This window comes from Nannobrachium achirus (assembly GCF_963921795.1).
Source record: "Nannobrachium achirus genome assembly, chromosome: 14".
NCBI classification, from domain to species: domain Eukaryota; kingdom Metazoa; phylum Chordata; class Actinopteri; order Myctophiformes; family Myctophidae; genus Nannobrachium; species Nannobrachium achirus.
In genome coordinates, this window is record NC_137821.1 from 38385828 (window position 1) to 38411877 (window position 26050).

Genomic DNA, 26050 nt, shown 5'->3' on the forward strand with positions numbered 1-26050 from the left:
TGTTACACACAGCTGTACCTGGTTCTCTGATTATTGTTTCTGTGCTGCTACTTAAGTTGGCCTGTGTGAATCACTCTTCACGCTTGCATTAACCGTGTTAAGACGCTACTCTGTTTTCGACTTGCTCTGTTGGACTTTTGCATTTGAACTCGCTCTCCTAGCTCCCCGGGTTCCTCCTGCCGTTTTTGCCCTGCGAGGCTTTGAGTTGTTGTTTCTCCTGCCCTGTGAGGCGTACCTCGTTTTGTTGTTTTACGGTCCTGAGTTTCCGTACTGTAAGTGCTCCGCTTTTTGTTGTACTCTGTTTTGTGCCACCTTACTCAGTAAAGTTTATTTTGTTTACTACTCATTGGGTGAGTTTATATGCACATTCAGAATGGCATTCAGAATGAACTTATTCCGAATAGAGCTTCATACCCAAACGTTTACATGGGACCTGAATACAAGTATCCCTCATTCCACTGTCGTTTACATGACCAAAGGATTCATTCGGAATAGAACTTTGGGCATGCGCAAAGTAGGCCTATTTCAGGTCGGAGAGGGGGGGGGGGGGGCAGTTCAGACAGCAGTTCATTCCGAATGGAGCGTTTATATCAAGTTCAAGTTCAAGTTACTTTTATTGCCACACAACCAGGTTGGTGGTATTTAGTTTCAGTACATATAACGTTGCAGCTCTGACAAAAACAAGGAACAAAAACAAATACATGTAGACATTTGCACCATTACCACAACCAACAATAAAAACATGAAAAACAGAAAAGGGACAGACAACCATTTAGCTAGTGTGAGGAGGGAGAGGGAGTGGGGTACTGAGGGAGTTTAGAGTTCGTATGGCTGTAGGGTAAAAACTGTTTTTGAAGCGGGAGGTCTTGGCATGGATTGATCCGTAGCGTTTCCCTGATGGTAGGAGATAAAACAGACGGTGGGCTGGGTGGGAGGGGTCCTTAATTATCTTACTGGCACGAGTGATGGTTCGGGAAGTATATATAGAGTCCAGAGTGGGGAGGTCACAACCAATGATTTTTGCTGCCTTGTTAATAATACGCTGTAGGTTGGATTTTGAGAATTGATCAGCTGAACCATACCAGACAGTGATAGATGAGGTGATGATGCTTTGTATAATGGCAGAGTAAAAGCGGAGCAACAGTTGTTGGTTCACCCTGTACTTCCTCAGTTGCCTGAGGAAGTACAGTCGCTGCTGAGCTTTCTTGGTGATGGTGGTGATGTTGAGGTCCCATTTTAGTTTATTGCTGATGTGGGTTCCGAGAAATTTGAAAGAGTCTGCGAGGGTAATGGGTTGATTGGATATTGTCAGTGGAGATTTGAGGGTCATGTTTGCAGTCCTGAAGTCTATGGCTATTTCAGTGGTTTTGGAGGTATTGAGCAGGAGGTTGTTGATAGAGCACCATGTTGCTACTCTCTCCACTTCTCGTCTGTATGTTGATTCGTCGTTATTCTTGATGAGGCCAAGAATAGTAGTGTCGTCCGCGTATTTATATATTTTAACTGAGTTGTCCAGGGAGGTAAGTTGGTTTGTGAAAAGGGAGAAGAACCAGGGGGAAAGGACGCACCCCTGGGGTGCGCCAGTGCTTAGGGTCAGTGGGTGGGACATCCGGTTATGTATTTTGACAGTTTGGGTTCTGTTTCTGAGGAAGTCTAGGATCCAGTAGTTTATTGCCGGGTTGATGTTCATGTCCTGCAATTTGAAAAACAGTTTATTTGGGGAGATAGTATTGAAAGCTGAGCTGAAGTCAATGAATATATATGACAAATGTATCCCGATTGAAACGGCATAAACCACCTCTTCAGACCAGAATGAAAATTCATTCCGGTCAGACCGGAATGGCCATTCCTAAACGTTTATATGAGCATTTCTATTCTGAATGAGCAGTCATTCAGAATATAAGTGGTACATTTGTCATATAAACGCTCCATTCGGAATGAACTGCTGTCTGAACTGCCCCCCCCCCCCCCCCTTCTCCGACCTGAAGTAGGCCTACTTCGCGCATGCCCAAAGTTCTATTCCGAATGAATCCTTTGGTCATGTAAACGGCAGTGGAATGAGGGATACTTGTATTCAGGTCCCATGTAAACGTTTGGGTATGAAGCTCTATTCAGAATAAGTTCATTCTGAATGCCATTCTGAATGTGCATATAAACGCACCCCTTGCCTCCTCCACATCATAATTCTGCGCTCATTCTAGCCTCTGGGTTCCCATGCGTAACATCCTCTCCTCTGCTCTCCCCGCTCTCTCTCTCTCACTCACTCCACTCAGCTGTAGTAGTGCTGCTCTGACGAGCGTGTGTCGTTGAACGGGTGAAATAAATCACGTATTGGAATCGTGATGAATCGTGATAATCAATAATCGCTATTTAATCGAATCGTAGCCCTCTGAATCGTAATCGAATCGAATCGTCAGGTACCTGAATCGTTACACCCCTATACTGTACAGTATCTCCATATTTTAGACAGAGAGGACGAGAGAGTGCTTTAGGCATAGCTGATAGCTACATCCTGTTTAAGCTTACTCGTATCAAAGAACTTTATATTTTAGAATTTTAAAGAACTCGAACTTTATATTTTATTGTTTTGAAGAACTCAAGTATGAAAGTCGAAGTCTTGAGACCAAAAGCGGCACTGTAAAGGCTCCATTTCTGTTTATCTGTTCCATTCCTTTCAACTCTGCTCTGGTTATCTCTTCTATTCTGTTTTGTTTTGTTCTGCTCTATTCTATTCTCTTTACTCTACTCCACTCTAGTTGTCTGATGGAAAATAACTTTGTTGTTAATGCATTATATTTCCCCATAGCCTTTCCATAGCCCATAAACGAGAGGGGAGGGGAGGGAGTTCAAATAGCTGATCTACAAGCTCACACCATGTCGATGTAAATTAGATTGGCTATTTGAAGTTGAAAATTGTAAAAAAAAAATAAAAAAAAAAGGCAAAGAAGTTTAGGGATAAGGGGTAAGGCATGGACAAAAATATAGCTGTTAGTGTATGAAGTCACTTGGAAGTCATCAGTACGCCTCAGGATGTTGGATGAGCTATCTTAGTCTATTTTCATCACTGATCCATGTTTAATACTGTATGTGGAATACTGATCCATGTTTAATACTGTATGTGGAATACTGATCCATGTTTAATCTTACAATAAATGCGAGAAGTCTCTGTGAGCGTGCCTGTGTGCGTGTATGTAATCCGCGTATCTCGAGAACCGTTCTGTGTGTGTGTGTGTGTGTGCGTGCATGTGTGCGTGCGTGCGTGCGTGCGTGACATACTGGTACCAGAAATCAACGTTAGCGTTTAGTTTTAGTTTTTTATCACTTAATTCTTGTGCGTTTCCGAACATATCTACAGTATCTGCCCCAAGAATGACAAAAAGTGTGTATGTGTATATATCAAATTGATATATTTGGCCGCAGACCACCCATTTGAAAAGGTTATGTAACAGGGACCCCCTAGAAGAGAGGATTTGTGTTAAAAAAGGTATTTGTCGAACATATGGATAAAGGGGTTTAAATTATTGTGATGCAGTATTAACAGCCCCCGCAAGGAGGCTTTGAGAACCAATGCAGCAGGTGGCTCTCACTGGTGGCTGGGGGAGAAATGGAGACAAACCTGTTGACTCTCGCAAGCTAAATTGCAAAACAAACTAATCTTTTTTGCATATAAATAAGTCATGTTGTTGTTCAATATTGATATTTGTATTATATATATTTGTATATGTATATTAGTATTACATCTACAGCAGGTGTCTTCAACAGGGGGTCCTCAGAGTTACTACAGGGGGACCGCCAAATCTTTATGTGATAGGATCATTATTTTAGATTAACAACTTGAACCCTCGCATCCCTATTCTGAGGAGAACTTTGGCCTAAAATAGCAGATCTACAGTACAAGCTCTCAACGCCTCGCGCTGCGAGGCGTTGAGAGCTTGTAGATCGGCTATTTTAGGAAAATAGGTTGGGTGTGGAGGTAAAAAAAAGCAGACCAAGCACCGAGTGAAAGGTCAAGTTTACAAAGTATCGACAATTTAAGTGATTAAATGTCTGAAAATACACATTAACACGAATCCAACATCGACTGATAACAGTGCTGTCAAACAAGTCTAGGAATCTTTGAAATCAATGAAAATCTGCATCACACATTTATACAATATGTAGTGGGGGTCCCTGCCTCGTCGTTCTCTCAGCTAAGGGGTCCCTGGCCTGAAAACGTTGAAGACCCCTAATCTACTGTACAGCCGCTATAGTTTAAATCTTCAGTTTTCAAAATGCACTACTTCCCACAGCCTGTTTCTTCATCACCTCCTCGAGTCGATGGCAAGACCGTCTCAAGCTTTCACTGATAACGTAGTCCCACTGGGTCAACTGTAAACGCCAATCCATATCTGTGATATCGATTGGTCGACGGTCCTCAGCGTATACCATTTTCCCAGGAGTAACGTGGTAAGTGGGATCAAATAATGAAGATTTCTTGGCCTGTGTCGTGGGGTCCTTAACTGATATTCTACCGAAGCTGACCTTCCACCAGTGATAATAAAGAGATGAGAAATACCATCAAGGGGTGCAAAAAAGTGATAAAAAAATCGATAGACCAAAAAAAGTAATCAAATAAAAAGGACAGCGGTCTATGTGTCAAATTGATAAAAAAAGCTAAGGTAATGACCTGTCGTGACCTGTTGTAAAGCATTCAGCCAGCAGCCTCCACTAACACAGTGGTTCTCAACCTTTTCAGGCCGCAACCCCCAAAATGATCATATTTTTAACCGGGGACCCCCCACCCTGACGACCACTAAGAGTTGAGACATTACATTTTGTATAACAGGGTTCTATTGTGAAAATAGCCGATCTACATGCTCACAACGCCTCGTGTTGCGAGGCGTTGTGAGCATGTAGATCTGCTATTTTCACAATTTCTGACTCTAATATTTGACAGTTTGGCCAATGTATAATTTGTCATTTCAGAGATATTAAAACGTCCTTAAATTGTCACTTTAGAAATGTGCAGATACCCTCTATACACTTAAACTTTATGATGGTTTGTTTACTGTTGAGCGAGAAAACAATGTTGCACATTAGGTTAATCATCTGGGGACCCCCCCAAAATAATTTGGGGACCCCCTGGGGGTCCCGACCGGCCGACCCACAGGTTGAGAACCGCTGCACAGATTTTGTCCGGGTTTCCCAAAGCGATTTTAGCCCATCGTAAGCCCATCGTAGCTCACACATGGTCGTAGAGACCAAGCCCCGACCGTCATGTTCCCGTGTTTACATGGGTTCGGGCAGCAGAGCACACGCGCAGAGTGGAGCGATGACAAAAGTCGCTCCGCACTCCAAAGGGCTCTTGTCCCACTCGCTCGTTGCTCTGGTCGGCCACTGGGCCGCTCCGCTCCCCACCGCTCCGTCGCTCAACTTGATTTTCGCATCTCTCGCTCCGCGCTCGCTCCACGCTCCACTCAGGGCCGCCAATCAGAGTCAAAAAAGTAGTTTGCTACCAAGTCCGAAACACTTTCTCCTTTGCCAGTGTGTTCCCAACACAAATGGCTGCGCTAACGTGAGCCTCGGCTTTGATGGAGAAGTGGAGAGCTTTCCACTCGCCACTGTTTTGTTGGAAACATGCGGCGCGCGGCCCCAACAGGATCGGCTCGGAGCGGAGGAGGGTCGGCGCTCAGACCCATTATAAAAGTCGCTCGCTTACGCTCAACTAAAAAACGGAACGCTCCGCTCCCCGCACCGCTCGCACTCCACTCCGCTCATGCTCTGGGCAGAGCGACTTATTTAGCCCCCTACAACTACACCATCATTCAGATTTCACAAACAAAGTGCTTAATAAAGTCTCACACCTGTCTAAATACGGTAGGGCTTTCTATAATTACCCGTATCCCCCGTTTTCTTTAATAAGAAGCCTTTTTATCCGATCGTCTGTTTATCTCAATGAGGTTGGTGCGCATTGGGGAACGCCAGGAAATACATGGGAAAACAGAACGTGATCGGATAAAAATGCTTCTTATTAAAGAACCTTGGAGGATACGGGTAATTATAGAATGCCGTACCGTATTTAGACAGGAGTGAGACTTTATTAAGCACTTTGTGAAATCTGAATGTTGGTGTAGTTGTAGGGGACTAAATAAGTCGCTCTGCCCGAACCCATGTAAACAAGGGAACATGGGAACAACTCTACGACCATGCGTGAGCTACAATGGGCTAAAATCGCTTTGGGAAACTGCCAATGTTGAGACACAGCAATCAAAGCCAGAGGTACAAACAGCATGTCGATGACATGAACTGAACTGATGGCCATTAGCCCAATAGAACCGGGAGATTTATATATAGAGCTCAAATCATTTTTTTTCCAGAAAACTCTAAATGTAAACGCCAGCTTTTTTTCAGAAAACTCTCAAAAATAGCAGATGTACAAGCTCACAGCGTGTCGCTTCATGCAACGCAGCAAACTTGTACATTTGCTGTTTTTGAGTATTTTTGAAAGAAATCCTGGAACTGTTTGAAAAATGCTTCACAAAACATTATCCATTTGATAATGGGGGGATCCATGGCCAAATACACATCAATTTGGGGATCCTAGGCACACAAAGGTTTGAGAACTACTGATATAGAATACGACTACACAATCTGGCATATTTATACCATTCGTTTTTAGGTGCAGAGGGCAGAGAATGACTTGGCATTTTCATTTTTTACGAGTCAGTCGGCAAACACCCTCCCTCGGTTAATTCATTAAGCATTTAAAGGAGGCATTACACCAGAAAACGCCACAGTTGCTCACCATGCACGCAATCAGATATAATCCCTTAACCCATTTAGGCCTAGAATTATTCAATGCTTGAACTATTGAAACATAGCAGATATACAGGCTCACAGCGCGGCACCGAGTGCAAATCTTTGAATATCTAATTTTTAAAGTGAACATTTGTAACTCAAATATTTGCTTCTGGAGGGTCCCTGATACAAAATATTTTGAGACGGGGGTCAGTACATATAATTCTAGGGGTCCTTGACATGAATGAGTTTGAGAACCACTGACATAGAAACATAGGTTTTTCAAAAAAAACCTTAGAAAGATTCAAAAGACAAAAAATCAAAAAAAAAATCAAATTTTCACGATTTTTCAAAAATAGCAGATCTACCAGCTCGCAGCTGTGAGCTTGTATATCTGCTATTTTTCAATAGTTAAAGCATAAAATAATAATACGCAATAATGCATACCCAATCTAAATCCCTTAATCTATGTAAGTGTCCTGCTGGTTGGATGCGCGCATGTGTCTTGTGTGTGTAATAATTGATTCTCACATTGATTCTCCCTGCTGTCTGGAATTCACTAGACTGTGACAAACAGTGCACGCACACGCACAATCAGAGACACACAAAAGCACAGACATTGGAACATCAAGCATGGGATTTAGAAGGAATGTATGCATGACACAGTGCATGTCGTGCATATCGTCGTAGTCGGATGGAAACCTTGTATGTCCAAAACCGTTCGTTTTGTATTTATCATTTTTTTTTAAATTATCTAAACTGGTGAAAACAGACGATCTACAAGCACACAAGGCGTTGTGTGCTTGTAGATCAGCTGTTTTCATTACTTTTGTGCGACGGCCCTGTATGATGAAGCAGGGCTTTACTTTGCGAAAAGAAAAACGTACAAATTCTAAACTTGGAGATACGAGGTCTCTGCCCGACAGTAAGGATAATACTGTACATGTAATGCTGGTGGACGTACGTAGAGCACTTTGACGCGCTGCATGGTCTCCTCATCCACGTCTCTCTCCGGCTCCGCCCAGTCCACCTGGATGGTGTGACCCCACAGCTGGAAGGCCCCTGGAACCACACACACACACGCACGCACACACACACACACACACACACACACACACACACACACACACACACACACACACACACACACACACACACACACACACACACACACACACACACACACACACACACACACTGATGAGGTGCAATTATATTATTATGGCAGGGGAGTATACAGTAGCATGGAAGGTCACAGCTGGCAGCCAGTCAGTGCCTCCTTGTTTTATGGCTGTGAGAAAGAGATACGTTCTTGGAGTTTAATGAGCTCAGGAGAGAGAAGGAATAGTGATGTTTTTGTTTTGGCAAATTAATAATGAACAGTCTGTGAGAGAGAGGGCAAGGCAGTCTGTCTTGTCTGTGTCTTGGTGTAGGACGTATGTACATGTGTGTGACTGTTACAGCGCTGTAAATACATATTTTCTATTATCTTTTAACATCGTTTCTGAGTCAAGGTTTGCTGATCCTTTGAGAGTTTCAATGCCGCTGTGGAGTCCATAAATTAAGTAGGATTTCTACGTCAACACACGCACGCATGCACGCATACAGTTAATACATCGTTGCTGTCGGGCAGAAACGTCTTATCCTCCATATTCCAATTTAGTTTGATTTGATTTATTTTATATATTTTTAATGAACACTTTTTTTTTCTTTTTTTTTTATCTACCTGTCATTCAATGTTATATGAGAAACATAATCAAGGTTTCCTATGTAAACAAGCCGAAAGGCTTTCTTGGATCTTAGAAACGTGACGCTTCATGCCACGCTTTGAGCTTGTAGATCTGCTACTTTTTGTTTTTTTTTGCTGAATCCTGAAAAGTTAGAGTTTATAATGGTGTCCCCCCAACAAGAGACGACATACATACATTAATCTCAGCAGAGAAAAACAAATACAAACAGAACACGCCAGCCAAGAAACACTCTCACACACACACACACACGCACACACACACGCACACACAGACGCACGCACGCACGCACGCACGCACGCACGCACGCACGCACGCACGCACACACACACACACACACACACACACACACACACACACACACACACACACACACACACACACACACACACACACACACACACACACACACACACAAACACACACACACACACACACACACACACACACACACACACACACAGAGGAATATACATGTGCATGAATCGTTTGGCTAATGGGTGAATAATTCAGCTAATACATAAATAATTGAGCTAATACGTGAAACATTTAGCTGCTGCATTAATCATTCATTTGAAGCTGCTTACTGTAGGTGTTTCCTCAACGAACAACAAATACGACCTCTCTAACGCACATACACACACAACAACCTTGCTTTGTGCCATGCTCTTTTCACAGTCCGTCGCTAGATTACCATTCCCAGTTACGACTTTCCATTATTTAATGACACAGGCGTAAGTCAAAGTGAGTGGCCTTGGGAGCCGGCAGTTCTGGAGCCATGTTGCCCATTAGGTCAAGAGCCTGCCGTATCTGCTGTCTGTAGAGCGGAGAGAGAGGCAGCTTGATGCACAAGAACATGACTCTCGTACAGTATGTCGCACAGGCACTTAACCCCAATCCATCCCTTGATGCTGAGTGCTAAGCACAGAGGCACCGGGTAGTGGGTGCCATTTGCATAGGCTTTGACAGTGATTGACTCTGCCAAGGGATATGCAGTAGTGGAAAGAAAATGCTCCGATTTGTTTACTTAGGTATAATTAAAGGGCCATTTCACCTCTGGAACAACCCAATCTTATTTTATTGTTGTTTGGGAGACGATCAACACAATCCTTATTTAGTTATTTTTTGTGTTCAATCTGTGTTTTGAGATATTTTAGTATTTCAGCATGTACTAGTGATGCGTTTTGCATCAAAATTAACACTGCTACCTATGAGAGTGGATTCCTCCAATGCATTTCAATGGGAATGGAGCAGATTTCTGGAAGATCCAACACTTGTTGGACACCGTTTGGGAGCTACCGTAGCAGCCAAAGGAAAGAAACTGGACCACTTCCTTACTTCCTTCACAGGTCTTACCAATGACACTAATTAAGTCTCTCTTCCATTTAGAGACCCATTGGTGTAGCAGTCGTGCAGAGTGTTGCATTGCATGTAGGAGCATCAGGAAAAATGTAGGAGCAGCAATATGTAATGTAATAAAAACAAAATAAAAAAAAAAGTAGCCTTTCTGTGTTGTCAGGGTGTGTTTGGGGAATTGACAATGGACATGCAAGCAATAGTAGATGTGTTTAACCTATGGAGGAGTGCAATGATAGACAGTGTTGTTAAAACTTTACGATAATTTTGAATCTACATGATAAGCAAAAAAAGGAACCACCGTACATCATACTTTGAAATGAAAGCAGCAACACTACCAATAGTGGGAGAGATAGTTGGCAGTTGTGCTGCAATAAAAAAATATATATAACATCAACATTTGGTGATTATTTTCACTGGCAATGAAGTAAGGTGATTATGTATGTGTTCATATTTCTTTGTAGCCTATACAACATTGCTCATTTCGGTGCATTTGGTGTTGTCCTCCTCATTGATTAGCAAGATTTGGAGTTGCAGGGGATGAATTGAATTGAAATGACAGTAAACAACAGTGTTGGACACAGTAAGTACTAAGTAGCAGGGGGGCTGCAAATAAAGACTTTTGCACTTGTGTATTGGCTCTTAATACTGTCTAGAAGGAAGAGCACTTCTTTTTGCCACACGCACGCATGCACATGCACACACACACACGCGCACGCACACGCACACGCACACGCACACACACACACACACGCATGCACGCACGCACGCACGCACACCTAATACAGAAACATTCGTTTCTTAATGGACTAAAGGAAAACCACTGGAGTGGATCATTTAGGGTACATTTTCCAATGCTTTGAGTGCATGAATGAACTATAAACTCAATGAAAGCGGTGAGGGACAGTACAGAAAAGTAATTACAACCAGGTAGAACAACAGCGGGAGAAATCAATACCTCTATTATCTATTTGACAAAAGCGTTTCCCGTCAGCCGTCACTATATTTAACACATAATTGCTTTATCAATGAACCTGGAGCTGGTGCCATCACAGTTCACAAGTGAAATTGTTTTAGAGTTACAGACAGAAAAAACGTCCACGCCTCCATTGTCTAAGACAGGGGTGGGCCAACTTTGATGATGGCGAGGGCCACTATATTTCCACCTTCACTCCAGAGGGCCACATTGCATATTGCTACGTCCTACTTTGTCATTCTAGTATCTCATACAAAAGAAGCAAAAATAGCAGATCTACAAGCTCTACTTGAGCTTGTAGATCGGCTATTTTTGCTTCTTTTGAATTGAAATCCTGATTTATTAATTTTTTTGTAATTTTTTTAAATTGGAATCCTGAAATGTAACATTTTGATTTAATTTCAAACGCATTTAGTTATATACTCATGCATGTAATGTTAACTTTATGAACTTAAATACAAATACATTGGACATAAAAAAGGACACTTTAATACTACTATACTATACTATATAGACTGAAGGAATTAAAGCAGGTTATGTTTGGAAGTGTAACAGGTGAAATCAATAATATATCAGTATTCCGGTATTAACCCACGGGCCGCATTAAGCAATGGTGGGGGCCGCATGTAGCCCCCGGGCCGCCAGTTGCCTATGTATGGTCTAAGAACTAAAACAAAGCGTTGGATCCAACCACATGGACCACCCTATTCAGGGGTGAACACTCGACGAACAAGACTGGTTGTAGATCGCTTATTTTTGGCAAAGAGATTTGGTGTAGAGGGGGAAAAGGTGGGGGCCTGGGGTCCCCCAAACAATTAACCCATTTGCTGCCCCCTCCCGAGTTTCCTGAGTTATTCCTGTAGTTTTCTTTTTTTTTTACTTCCTACTATCTACTAGGCATGATCGTGATCGCGAAATTGCATGTTTGACCCCCAGACCAACCCCATCTTTCAAACATGGCAGCCGTGTTTGTTTACATTTGAAGAAAACAATTATGGCTGCTATCACATGAATGCCTGAACTGATTTCCAAACGGGGGACAATGTGCCTCAAAAGGTTAATGTCAGGGGAAACCGTGCTCTTTCAAACGACCATCATTTCGACCGGAGGGTTAGCGACTCACTCCATGGAGGTTAGGGTGAGCGTTAGAGTCGGGTGTCGAAAAGATGACATGTAGTAACAGCGACACGCTCCCTAATGTCAAGCCCTGCTACTAGTAGTGATGTGTTGTTCATGAGTGATTCGTTCTTAAGAATCTAATCATTAGCAAGACCCGTGAACAATTTGTTCAAATCCCTGAAATGGGTCCTTCACACTTTCGTTTACAAAATAAAAAAATAAAAACTAAGCTATGATGACTAAAACTATGAAATTTCACAGTAGGGACCAGTGGAGAAGAGATCCAGTAGAACTAAAAGACATTTTTATGTTTGGTTGCACTCGGATGTTGCACTCTGAAAATAGCAGATCTATAACCAAGTGTTCTAAAATCAGCCATTACGACACCATCAAAGCCAGCCAAAAATGTTTTGTCGACAAAATCAACTGTACATTTAGTCGACTAAAATATTATGATATTTAGTCGACTGAAACTCGACTAAAACTAAAACATTTCAGATGACTAAAATATGAAATTGCATTTTATTCAAAAGACTGCAACTAAAACTAAATCAAAAATCTGCTGCCAAAATTAACACTGCAGGTGAGTCAGTAGGATACATGAGCAGTGACACAAACAGAAATGTGTGTGGGGAGGAATTAATTGACTTAAGTGACTAAATGGGATCGGAAAGCCCCAAAAGTAAATATAATTAAATATAATGAATAAATGAATACATTCCAAATCCCCAAAAGATTAAAGGTAATTTGGTTGATAATAAAACATATTTCATATGGCCCTTAATTAATGAGCATGTGACCTCTTGGTATAGGGAAGCAAGTGACTGTCTAATGACTCTTAAAGTGTGTCGTGTGTGTGTGTGTGTGTGTGTGTGTGTGTGTGTGTGTGCGTGTGTGCGTGCGTGCGTGCGTGCGTGCGTGCGTGCGTGCGTGCGTGCGTGCGTGCGTGCGTGTGTGCGCGTGTGTGTGCTTGTGCGCGTGCACGTGCGTATCAGGTTCATCACACGAGATGATTAAAACACTGGCATGTTTTAATGAGGCTCAATCCATCCCAGCATGTTTGGTTTCATGTGGCAAAGACTGGTTCAAACAACACACACTCCATCTCCCTCCCCCTCTCTCTCATTCTGATGCTTTTGTCCAGTGTTTCTTACACTTGGAACTCATTCATCCTCTAATCTCTCACACACAATAATACGCATCGCTTCCAAGTTCTCTCTCCCTTTACACTCCCTCTGGCAGCGTCTCTCGTTCTTTTCATTTATACACTCTCGCTTCTCATTTCCTTCCCCACAGAGTTTTGTTTTATATAAATAGTTCCCAAAGCCCACACATACGCTGCTGGACGTTAAAGCTGCATTGTGCTGCTCCCTAGTGGACATTAACAACAACTGCAGGGAGATGGACATGGACAGACTAGAGTTAGTTGTTCAAAGCAGTGGTTCTCAAAGACGGGGTCCAGAGACCTTGGGGGGGTTCCAGGGGGTCCTCAGTTAAATTACTCAATTAGGTATGAAAATCAGTTGTTAATTTACTCAATTTAGTATAAAAATCTGTTCAACAACTTTAATCATATGGGTATTTAAAAACTATTTAGCAAAAATCTGGTATTCTGGAATCTCAAAACGTTTTCAGATGGGGGTCCGTGGCACAAATACATATTAATTCGGGGGGTCCTGACATGAAAAGGTTTGAGAACTGTCGTGTGATTAAGACAGAATGACAGAGGGAGAAAGAGTAGAGAGACAGATACAGGGTTCCCACACATCTTTACCAATTCATTTCCAAAACTTTTCCAAAACTTTTCTAGAATATTTAACCCGATTTCCAGGACTATATAACAATAATTCAGCTCAATAACAGGTCGCTTACTCCTATGCGCAATGCCCAAAGACACGTAGTGTATGGCAGTGGTTCTCAACCTTTTCTGGCCGTGACCCACAAAATAATCATATTTGAACTGGGGACCCCGGCATCCTGACGAGCACTAAGAGTAGAGGAATTTTGTATAACACAAGTTTATTGTGAAAATAGCCGATCTACATGCTCACAACGCCTCGCAACGGCGTTGCGAGGCGTTGTGAGCATGTAGATCTGCTATTTTCACAATTTCTGCCTCTAATATTTGACAATTTGGCCAATGTTTAATTTGTCATTTCGGACGTATTAACAAAATCAATAACCAAAGACAATGCATAGCTATTTTTCAATTCCAATTTGATCAATTCCAAAACTTTTCCAGTACTGGAAAAATATTTTTCTAATTTCAAAATATTTCCAGGAATTTCATGACCGTAAGAACCTTGCAGATAGTAAATGAATATCAGTGAGTGTTTACCAGGGATGAGTTTCCTCCTGGCCATGGCTGCAGCTTTGTGAGACTCGTACTCGATGAAGGCAAAGCCTCGGTGCTTGGACTTGTCTGATGCACCAGGATAGACGATGACGTCCAACACTCCCTCTGTCACCTGGAACACACACACACACGCGCGCACACACACACACACACACACACACACGCAAGCACGCACACACACACATAAACATGAGTGTATATATAACAGGGACGGATTAAATGGAAGATAAGCCCTGTGCGACCACATCGCGAAGGACCCCCTCCATCCATCATCCATCCATCCATCCATCCATCCATCCATCATCCATCATCCATCCATCCATCATCCATCCATCCATCCATCATCCATCCATCCATCCATCCATCCATCCATCCATCATCCATCCATCCATCCATCCATCCATCCATCATCCATCCATCCATCATCAATTCATCCATCCATCCATCATCCATCCATCCATCATCCATCCATCATCCATCCATCCATCCATCCATCCATCCATCCATCCATCCATCCAACCATCATCCATCCATCCATCCATCATCCATCCATCCATCATCAATCCATCCATCCATCCATCCATCCATCATCCATCCATCCATCATCAATTCATCCATCCATCCATCATCCATCATCCATCATCCATCCATCATCCATCCATCCATCCATCCATCCATCCATCCATCCTCCATCTATCCATCCATCATCCATCCATCCATCCATCCATCCATCCATCCATCCTCCATCCATCCATCCATCATCCATCCATCCATCCATCCTCCATCCATCCATCATCCATCCATCCATCCATCCATCCATCCATCCATCCATCCATCCATCCATCATCCATCCATCCATCCATCCATCCATCCTCCATCATCCATCCATCCATCCATCCTCCATCCATCCATCATCCATCCATCCATCCATCCATCCATCCATCCATCCATCCATCATCCATCCATCCATCATCAAAAACTCAAAAACTAGAGTGTTTTCACCTGCTCACGTTATGGTCCCCTACCTTCCTCATCTCCTCCAGGATCTCCTCCTTCCTCTTGTCCCTGGGGATGGAGCCGATGAACAGACGACAGTTGTCCAGACTCACACACACTCCGATGGTCTTCCCCGGGCGGACCTCGTAGTTGTCCAACAACTGGATCGCCCTCTGAGCCGCCTCCCTGTGAAAGACACACACACACACACACACACACACAGACTCAGTGGTGAAATATACGTTGAATATTGTTATAGTTGATTTTGTCGATCGCCCAGGCCCTACGGATAACGGATTACATACCGGTAACAATGTCTCTGTTAGGGATGGGACGATATGAAAATGTCATATCACGATTATTGTGACAAAAGAAATCACGATTTACGATATTATCGCGATAATCAAAATCCATTATCCTGGGGCGGTACATTTGCCAAAAAATAGCTGATCTACAAGCTCACAACGCGTCGCGACGCGATAAATGAAATCTCCAACGATACGATTATCGTGAGTGTTTTTTCATCACGATAAATAATCATATCGCGTATCGTCCCGTCCCTAGTCTCTGTCTTTCTCTCTCTCACACACACACCCAGGGTTCCCACACATTTTTACCAATTAATTTCCAAAACTTTTCCAAAACTTTTCCAGAATATTTAACCCGATTTCCAGGACTATATAACAATAATTCAGCTCAATAACTAGTCGCTTACTCCTATGCGCAATGCCCAAAGACAGGTAGTGTATGCCAGTGGTTCTCAACCTTTTCAGGCTGTGACCCCTGAAATAATCATATTTTAACTGGGGACCCGGCACCCTGACGAGCACTAAGAATTGAGGAATTTTGTATAACACGTTTCTATTGTGAAAATAGCAGATCTACATGCTCACAACGCCTCGTGTTGCGAGGATGTGGATCGGCTATTTTCACAATTTCTGCCTCTAATATTTGACAATTTGGCCAATGTTTAATTTGTCATTTCAGAGGTATTAACAAAATCAATAACCAAAGACAATGCATAGCTATTTTCTCCAGGACCTTCCAGGACCCTTGATCAATTCCAAAACTTTTCCAGTACTGGAAAAATATTTTTCTAAATTCAAAATATTTCCAGGAATTTCATGACCGTGGGAACCCTGCACACCCCCTCCCTCCCTTACTTGGTGGTGTATGTGACGAAGGCGTAGCCGCGGTTCTCCCCGCTGAACTCCATCATGAGCCGGAACTCGTAGATGTGTCCCGCCTGGCCGAACAGCGGCACCAGTTCGTCCTCGTACAGGTCCCTGGGAAGCTTCCCCACGAACACCTCGCAGCCGCGCGGAGGAGGACCCCCCTTCCAGCCTGGAAGTAGAGTCACACCCAGAGGGGCAGGCAGGCGTCAGGATTTAACCCATTTAAAACGGGAACACATAGATAGATAGATAGATAGATACCTTTATTATCCCAAGGGGGAAATTCAGTCACCCAGAGTCACACAGCAGTTAAGGTTACAAGTTACAGGACAGTAAGAAAAAGAAAAAGGACTGTTGTGTACAGCCGAGCGACAAAAAATCAAACAAGAAAGAAGTGAATCAACAATACAGGAGAAGCAACCATACAGAGCAACTATAAGTTAAAAAATATATACAAATAAAGTGTTGAGATCAGTAGAAAAAGACAAAACACAACAAAAGAATAGTAGTACCTAAAGTTTCCATAATGGATTGCAATTTTAAAGCGCTTTCCTAAGCATATTGCAAACTCAAAGAACTTACAATTGTCCATCTATACTATAATTTTGCGAATGTCTGAGTGAGTGAGTGAGTGAGTGTCTGTCTGTCTGTCTCAGCGTTTCTCCTCGGTGGCTGGAGCAATTGATCTGAAATCGCATCACCATTAGCATATGAACACACCTGACATAACTGTGAAGCCCGTTTGTCACTTTCACAAATCGTATGCTGTATATTAGCATTTTTATGGTGGATCTATATCTATTTAGCCTACAGTACCTTTTGTGACCACACATGTTAAGGGAGGGGCGCTGTTGTTCAGGCCATTAGCACAATCACACACAAACCCCCACACACACACACACACACACACACGGGGGGGGGGGGAGTGTGTGTGTGTGTGCAGGGGGGGGGGGGGGGGGGGGGGGTTCTGGCCCTGTTACAGATGTTGTCCAAAAATCATGCAGATCGGTACACAGTATCTCTGTAGCCGTTAAATGGAACGGGTATTTCTTAGATTGATGCTCCTACATATTAGCATGCAAGCACCTATTCTGCATCTAGCATGAGGCATATCTATTCTGCATCTAGCATGGGGCAACATGTTTAACCAGCTCTGTGTGTGCGTGCGTGTGCGTGCGTGCGTGCGTGCGTGCGTGCGTGCGTGCGTGCGTGCGTGCGTGTGTGTGTGTGTGTGTGTGGGTGGGGGGGGGGGGGGGGGGTGTTGGCTGGCCCTCTTTCAGATGTTGTCATGTAGATCGGTACACAGTATCTCTGTAGCCTTTAAACGAAACGGGTATTTCTTACATTGATGCTCCTACATATTATCATGCAAGCACCAGAAAGTTACTTTCCATCCCTCATATACTGTGTGCACAGTGCACACCCCATAACCCACACACTGCACATCATTTCGGAGCTCATATCTTTGAACGGGTAAGGACTAGTTCATTCAAACATAAGGAATTACTTATCAACGCAGTGCCAAAAAATATACACATATATACATACAGTAAGTGTCTGCACCAAGACAATAATAATAATGCTTAGCCTAAAAAACCTAAAAAGTGCAGAGCCAAAAAAAGTGTCCAAAAAGTCAGTGTCAAGAAGTGACCAGTGCTAAGAGTCCCAACCAAAAAAAGCGCACATGAATGCCCCTCTCCGCAATCCCAAGAAGGGGGTGGAAAAAGTCATTATTATTCACACTGTTGTGTATCATTATTTTATGCTTTAACTATTGAAAAATAGCAGATATACAAGCTCACAGCGCGGCACCGAGTGCCGCGCTGTGAGCTTGTATATCTGCTATTTTTGAAAAATCGCGGAAATTTCAATTTTGACCCGATTCTATACGTGTCTTTTGAATCCTTCTAAGATTAAAAAAAAAAAAAAAAAATCTATGTCAGAAATCTGGCTTGCCATCGTCAAAGAAAAGGTCCTTTTCACTTAACTGGAGCTCAGTCAGGGGCGTCACAGGGTCTTAAGTGGCGTTTCCATAAAGCCACTTTTTGCGCATTAACGGCTTATTCGCAAAATGTTTTTATGGAAACACTTCAAAATGCGAATAAACTTTCATTATCCGCAAAAAAAGTTATCCGCTTGGAGGAGGAGGATTTTGAGCCTTTATCGAGTAAAATAAATGCGCTTAAGTGAATGGAAACGGGTCAGACAATAAATGCGAATAGATTATGACGTTCTAGGTCCATTTCCCCTGCCGCTTTGTCCATGGTATAGCGTTAGCCCACAAAACAAACCTGTTGTTTGTTACACACGGAGTGACACGGACCATGTGTAAATTCCTCCCGTTTTCACCTCAAGCCATCGGTGGCGAGCGAACCCTTCCTCATCCCACGGTGTTGCGTGCCTTAAGTGCCCAATCTACAAACTCACAGGCACAGCAGCTCGCATCCACGTCTCCGCGCCGCGTTGTGAGCTTGCAGATCGGCCACCTGACCTTCCAGAGGACGCTGAAACTTGCACTGTGCAGCGACGCGACCGCGGTTTTCCCGGTGAATCGGTAGCTTTATGTATTGAGAGGAACTCTTGCCAATTTCGTAAGAGACTCGTCGCCAATTGTAATATTTAAAAGTTATTTGGGGCCATGATGATTACTGATAATCCCTTCTTCCCACTACTAGACAGCGACCGAGTCACAGCAGTCAGACGTGCAGACGGTGCAGTGCTCAGGTTCGGTCTGAAAAAAATCAGCCTGATCAACTCTTGCGACCGTCGCTAATTCGAATGACACCCGCAAATGGAAACATGCTAAATTCGCTTTGTCTTAATGCGTATTTCTGATAACTCGCTTCCCTAATTCGAATAAGTTTATGGAAACGCCACTTTAGATAGTGGGGGGGGATGATTGAAATATTGCGGTTTTTATCCGGTTTCGAGTGTTTTTATTGCGGTTTCGGGCGATTTTCATTGGGGTTTTGGGTGATTTTTCCCCACACAATGGTATAGCAAGCCAGGAGCAGCAAACAGCTCCATAGTTAGCACACAGCACACGCACGCTAGAGCTGCACGGTTAATCGTTTTCAAACCGAAATCGCGATGTGAAATCTCGCGATTAGCGAATCGCAAAGGCCGCGGTTTTGGCGATTTTCTGCGAAGTTGACTTCCCAAGCATTATGCAGACGTTTTAATTTTAGAAATCCGTTCATAATTGACTGACTAATCAATGATCAAATCATGCTTCCTAAATACCCGCGCATCGCCGCACCGAGGATTAGCATTACGGGTTGCTCCAATCATCCTCAGAGGAGAGGAGCCAAGCCAAGGCATGACACTGTCTAACAGCACGTAACAGTGTATGATCCCTTCCAACGGAGGAGTAGGTCTACTCCATGGCCACAGGTAGTGAATGTTCTGGTAATGATTATAAATATAACATCCTTAAATCCTTGTGCATAGATTAAATGCTCCCGTTTGTCGTAAGCTGAAAGTGAAAGTAATTTCTGTGCAACTGCTGCGGCGGCCCCTCCTCTGTCCCCCGCACACATGTGAAACTTATGGTGTGTGTCTTAGGGTGCATTCTTTTGCCTTGATAAAACTTAAGCAAGGCAGCGACATACAGTAGGCTACTTTCTTCCTTGACAATAATGAGAGGCAGACAAAACCATTACTGACATTTTGCTGAATATAAAAACGTTTTATATTGCTAATAAGCAAAGTAAAAGGGAATCTTTTGGAAATATAATTAAACTGAATCAAACCATTTGCCAATTTGCCTAGTTAGTGATAATCAATTCATTTTTAAATGTAAACACACAATAAATATTCAAGGAAGCTTAAATGATGTTCTTTGGTTAAATAATTTCCTTGACAATGAGAGGCATTATTACTGAGATTTTTCTGAATATAAAAACGTTTTATATTGCTAAAGCAAAATAAAAGGTTATCTTTTGGAAATATAACTGAACTGAATCAAACCATTTACATGATTGCCAATTAGCCTAGTTAATAATAATCAATTTATTTTTTAAATGTATTACACAATAAATATTCAACGGAAGCTTGACCTAAGGTAGTGAAATGATTTTCCTATGGTTAAAATAATTTATTATATCATCCTTTTAACAAAAAAAAAACTATCACTTATCCTACCTTGAAATAAATATATAAATACAGGGGTTAAGGTTCTCCGTCCTGGGGATGGATTTCCGTCCTGAGGAGTCCCTAGGGGCCATTTATGAGATCGGGGCAGATTTGCCAAAAAAGAGAAAACAAAAAATGGGGGTGGGGGGGTGTAGCCATGGCCGTGATGTTAATAACATGACCAAAATCGTCAAAATGCAGCATAATACTTGCTAGTCAAGTCAAAATAAATTTCCGTCTTAGGATTTTTTTTTTTGCTTTAGCCCCTGTAAATATCGCGAATAAAATCACAATCGCAATATTAGTCAGAAAAATCGCAATTAGGTTTTTTCCCAAAATCGTGCAGCCCTAACGCACGCACGTCTCACACACACACACACACGTCTCACACACACACACACACACACACACACACTACAAAGATTGTTCTGTTCCCACGTTAGATTCAATAGGCTATTACTGACAGAAAATAATGCACAGCGGTTTTGCAAATAAGTCATGCTTTTTGCATACACAGCGGCAGCATTGTAAGAAATATATGTCTCCAAGGGGGAAGGAGGGAGAGAGAGAGACCTTTTTAAAAAAAAACTTTATCCGCACAAACTGTCATGATGTCAATGTTGCATGCAATGTTGTTTACATATGCCTGGAGCCTCGCGGTTCTATATTGAAACTGGGAGACTGCTTCCGGAAGGAATGTAAGCACAATGGTGGGGGCCAGTGGGCCTGGCAATATTAATAACCCCATATTTCTAATGTCACTGTAGGCTAATGAATGTATGGAGACAGTGATGGGAACCAGGCTGATATTCATTGGTCTTCTGCTAGAGAGGGTGAGATAACACCTCTTTTGTTTAACAGTGCCTCAGTGAATCAGTTTCATTGTATGTTTGTTTAAGTCAACATATATTTGTTGAAGTTTATGTGTTGTTGATTTTTAGCTAAACAAATTATCACGATGACTAATTAGTGTAAAGTTGACAATAAGAGGAATGTTTGATTATGTAACTAAAGAATGTAATTTGAACGACTGTGTCAACTGAGGTATATTTGCCATGAGTATTCAACTAATAATTAGTTGACAGGCAGCCTGTACTGATTAGTCATTCATTTTCAGTCTAATTCATCTCAAAATATACAACATGGGCAAGGAGTTTGGGAGCGCTTGGCTGTAGTTTCGGTAACGAGAGGTTGCGTTTGTGTTGATGAGAGAGCCAGTTTGCAGTGGAGAAAAAAAAAAGAAAGTAGCTCGGCCGGCAAAAAAGGTGGGGGGGATGAGTTCACGTTTTTATGAAAGTGGGGGTGTTCCGTCGTACTCATAATGAATGGTGGTGACGCCCCTGAGCTCAGTTAGTCTGTTCTAGAGAGACTACTATGTCAGTGGTTCTCAAACCTTTTCATGTGAAGGACCCCCAAAATGATAAGTATTTGGCCACGGACCCCCATCTCAAAATATTTAGTTCCAGGGACCAGCCAGAAGCAAAATTTGAGTTACTTTGAAAATACATAATATATTCAAAGATTTGCACACATTTTCAAAAATAGAGCTTGTATATCTGCTATTTTTCACTGATTAAAGCATTCAATAATTCTAGGCCTAAATGGGTTAAAATGAAGCAACATAGAACTGAAAGTTCCTATGATTGGCCGCTAGTTGCGCTGTTCTCGTACCAGAAGCAATATGTTCTCCATTGGATTCCATTCTATTCCCCCAAACTTTTACATTTGATTTTCTCACCTTAATAAACATTGTCATAAATAATGTATGGTTTCTGTTGCTAGTTTAAAGCCAACATGCCATATCACCATGATATGCGTTTTGTGAAAGTATGGCGCAAATTATCTTATATTTGATGTTAAAGCAGGGTATGCTAGGAGGGGCTTGTGGTCATAGGCTTGTGATGGTTCTTCTTTGTGTGCTTTATCTGGCAAGCTCGACATCACATTCTCCCAAGAATCCCTGCGGTTGCATGTGACCGTTGGCAGCCAATAGCATTCGAGATGGTACCATTTCTACCAATGAACGTTGATTTATACAATGATGGCGGCACCCGTATAACGGACAAAAAAGCGTCATTTTCGCAGCATAGAAACCAATGGCTTAACACCATCCATATTTTTTTTTTACAGTCTATGGTCAAAACATTAACGTACAGGGGTCTTCAACAGGGGGTCCGGGACCCCTCGGTGGGTCCTCTGAGTTACTACAGGTGTGCCGCAAAATCATTGTGTGATAAGATTATAAGCTCACAACGAAAAGTAAAGTTTAACTGGAAATACACATTAACATGAATCCAAATTGATAGTGCTGTCAAACAAGTGGATGAAACGATCTATGAAATCAATGAAAAAGTTTAATCTGCAGCACAATTTTATACAATATGTAATGGGACGTCCCTGCTCCATCTCGCTAGAGATGGAGCTAGAGATAAATTAAACTAGAGATAAATTAACTCCTTACTTGGTTGTACTGCTATTTCTTTTTTATTTGAATACTGAAAAGTAACTGTTTTGGACATATGAGGTTTCCACCCGACAGAGACGATATTAGTGTCCCCCAGGGGTCTATATTTGGCCCCCTCCTTTTTTCTTCCCCTCTGCACCAAATATCACGAAAAAAGTTGTTTGAAAAGCTCACAATTGCGACACGCTGTGAGCTCATAGATCTGCTATCGTCGCAGAATGTTTGTTTCTATTATGAAAGGCCCAGAATAAGGAAGTCAGTTAGTTAGCTGTACTACTTGAATCCACTTTTCCAGAGGTTTAAATATTCCTATTTAGCATAATGCTTTGCACCAGTGGTTTCCAAAGTGGGGTGCGGCTGAATGATTAAGAATGTACAAATGGAACCAAATGGACCCGAAAGGGTTTTTGGTTAATTTGGTTCCTTGGCCTAATGCAGGGGTCTTCGACGTTTTGAGGCCAAGGACCCCTTAGCTCTGAGAGAGATGAAGCAGGGACCCCCACTACATATTGTATAAAATTGTGTTGCAGATTAAAAATGTACATGGATTATTACAGTTTAGACTTGACAGCACTATCATCTGTGTAGGTTGGATTAATGTGTATTTTCATATTTAACCACTTGAACTGTCAATACCTACTATTAGTCTGCTCTTCTTTTCCCTCTACACAAAACTTCTGTTCCAAAAATGTGCCGATCTACAAGCTCACAACGCCTCGCAGCGCGAGACGTTGTGAGCAGGACCCCCTGTTGAAGACCTCTGGCCTAATGCATTCTAAAACGGCTAGTTCCATTCCTTGATTCTGATTGGCTGGTTGGTTACTGTGGTATATGAGACTATAATAACCCACACCTTGAATCAGTTTATATCAAAGCCAGGTGCGTTAGAACTAGAGAAATCCTGCCGTGCGGGTGCTTCTAGGCACTAAGCGCTTCTAAAGACTCGGCTGACGCCTCGTGTTTCCCAACGCCTCTCAGCCGGTGTATACTACCCCGGTAACCACTCGCCTCTTGTGGCTTATTGCTTTAGTAAACCGGTAACCTCGCCTACCAGGCTTTCTGGAGGAAAGCCTGGTGTTTGTTCACAACAGGCCGTTTGGTTTCCGCCCAACGCGGAAACCACTAGAAGAAGCGGCGTCGCTTTGATTTGGTTCCCTCCGTTTGTTTCCCCAATCCCTATTAATGCTTGAGTAGCCTAGTGTAGTCTTTCCAGTCGCTACGAGTTGGACTAAAAGATGCATATACCAAACGAATTTTTAAAAAGCAAAACTACTCTGCATCAAGGAGTTTATTAGGTAGGCCCTAAAAGTATGTCCTTGAGCGCATGGGAATTATTTGGGGTTAAAACTGTTTCCGGTGGATAGTTCCGGCCAAATTGTAGTCTTTGAGTACTATAACATGACGTGTTGTGGTTTCCTCTCCAGACCGGTTACAAGCCCGAAAAGTGAAGTGATCCCAGACTAGTAAACCGGAGGTCCTTGCAATGAAAAAAGTTTGAGAATCACTGCTTAAATTACGCACGCACGCACGCACGCACGCACGCACACACGCACACACACACACACACACACACACACACACACACACACACACACACACACACACCTGGGGGTGGACCACCAAACTTCCTCTGGCCGTTCTCCTGTAACATGCTGTAGCCAGTCTTCTCCATCAGGGCCAGGAGAGCCTCCTCATTGGTGGACGTGTCCATGGCTCTGTCCAATCAAAATGTCAGCTGCTACAGTCACTGGAAAATAACATGACAGTAGGCAGAAGATGATGCTAAAATAAATATTAGCGAAGTGTGTAAAGCCAATAAAATGATTCAAACTGGCTGTGAAACAGTGTTGTTTTTGACAGCAAGTTTTGATTTAGTTTTAGTCATAGTCTTTTGAATAAAATGTCATTTAGTTTTAATCTCTCTCTATAGCGCGCAATGAGGGCCTCTACAACTCTTTTTCCCGGGCTGAATCAGGGGCCCAGCATGTCCCTGAACACGATTATGACATTTTACATGATGACCATTAATTGTCACTCAAATAATTGCGATTAACGATGTCATTGTGTTTCGGTCGTTGACAATTACATTTCTGTTAGGCTTGTAGGCTTTGAAGTTGCTCATGGCAGATATGACACATAACCTAGTAAATACACAAAGAAATTACTGGCATACAGTATTTGACAACTTTATACTTAAAAAAGGACATTGAACTACAAGCGATGCGACGCGTTGTGAGCTTGTAGATCTGCTATTTCCACTATTTTTGAAAATGTTTGAAAACATATTAAACATTTTCAACATGTGAACAAGTATTAATGACGATTATGACAAAATAATTACGATTATGTCAAATAAATGAAATAATTGCGATTTAGACGATTATGTAATAATTGTGACAGGCCTATGTATATACCGATTATTTCCTTCCCGATACCCTTAACTTGCGTATAGGTCGATACAGAGCACCGATCTGCTACCAGTGTGTAATTCAAAGATAATCTAGGACAGTGGTTCTCAAAGGAGACTCTCTGGGTTCCTGGGGTTTCCAAATGGACCCTTTACAGGTCTGTGACTCTGAGAGTGTACAAATGCAACCAAACTCTTAGCGACTGTACACTCTCAGAGTTGTGGGGGTCCTTGAAATTAAAATGTTTTTGAGAACCACCCATCTAGGACAAAATAAAAATGTATAATAAACACATAAAACAGTAATGTAAAATCAACTAAAGCATTCAAAATACAAAATGATTGATTACTGTAAATGACATATCGTCATGTGATAAATTGTGAGATACAGTATGGGAATGGCATAGACTGGCATACTCACCGATACCGACAACAGCATTTTAGGCAGAATCCTCGCCCCAAAACCCACTAGCCCCCATTTTTCCAAGGACCGCTTGGAAGAATTATTATCTTTATAGTTATCTTTATTGTTCCCGGTGGGA

At 42.4% G+C, this 26050-nt stretch overlaps 1 protein-coding gene across 1 annotated transcript in view; it reads right to left on the bottom strand.

Annotated features, from left to right (window-relative positions):
• Positions 1-24812, bottom strand: part of rbm46 (RNA binding motif protein 46) — a gene marked incomplete at both ends in the record, with an annotated part of 67704 nt that extends 42892 nt beyond the window's left edge. Inside the window, 5 exons of the mRNA XM_080741582.1 lie at positions 7742-7839; positions 14315-14444; positions 15358-15514; positions 16492-16672; positions 24707-24812. Coding sequence (XP_080597708.1) covers positions 7742-7839; positions 14315-14444; positions 15358-15514; positions 16492-16672; positions 24707-24812 — 672 coding nt within the window. The remainder of the gene's footprint in view (positions 1-7741; positions 7840-14314; positions 14445-15357; positions 15515-16491; positions 16673-24706) is intronic.
• Positions 24813-26050: the final 1238 nt, after the last annotated feature.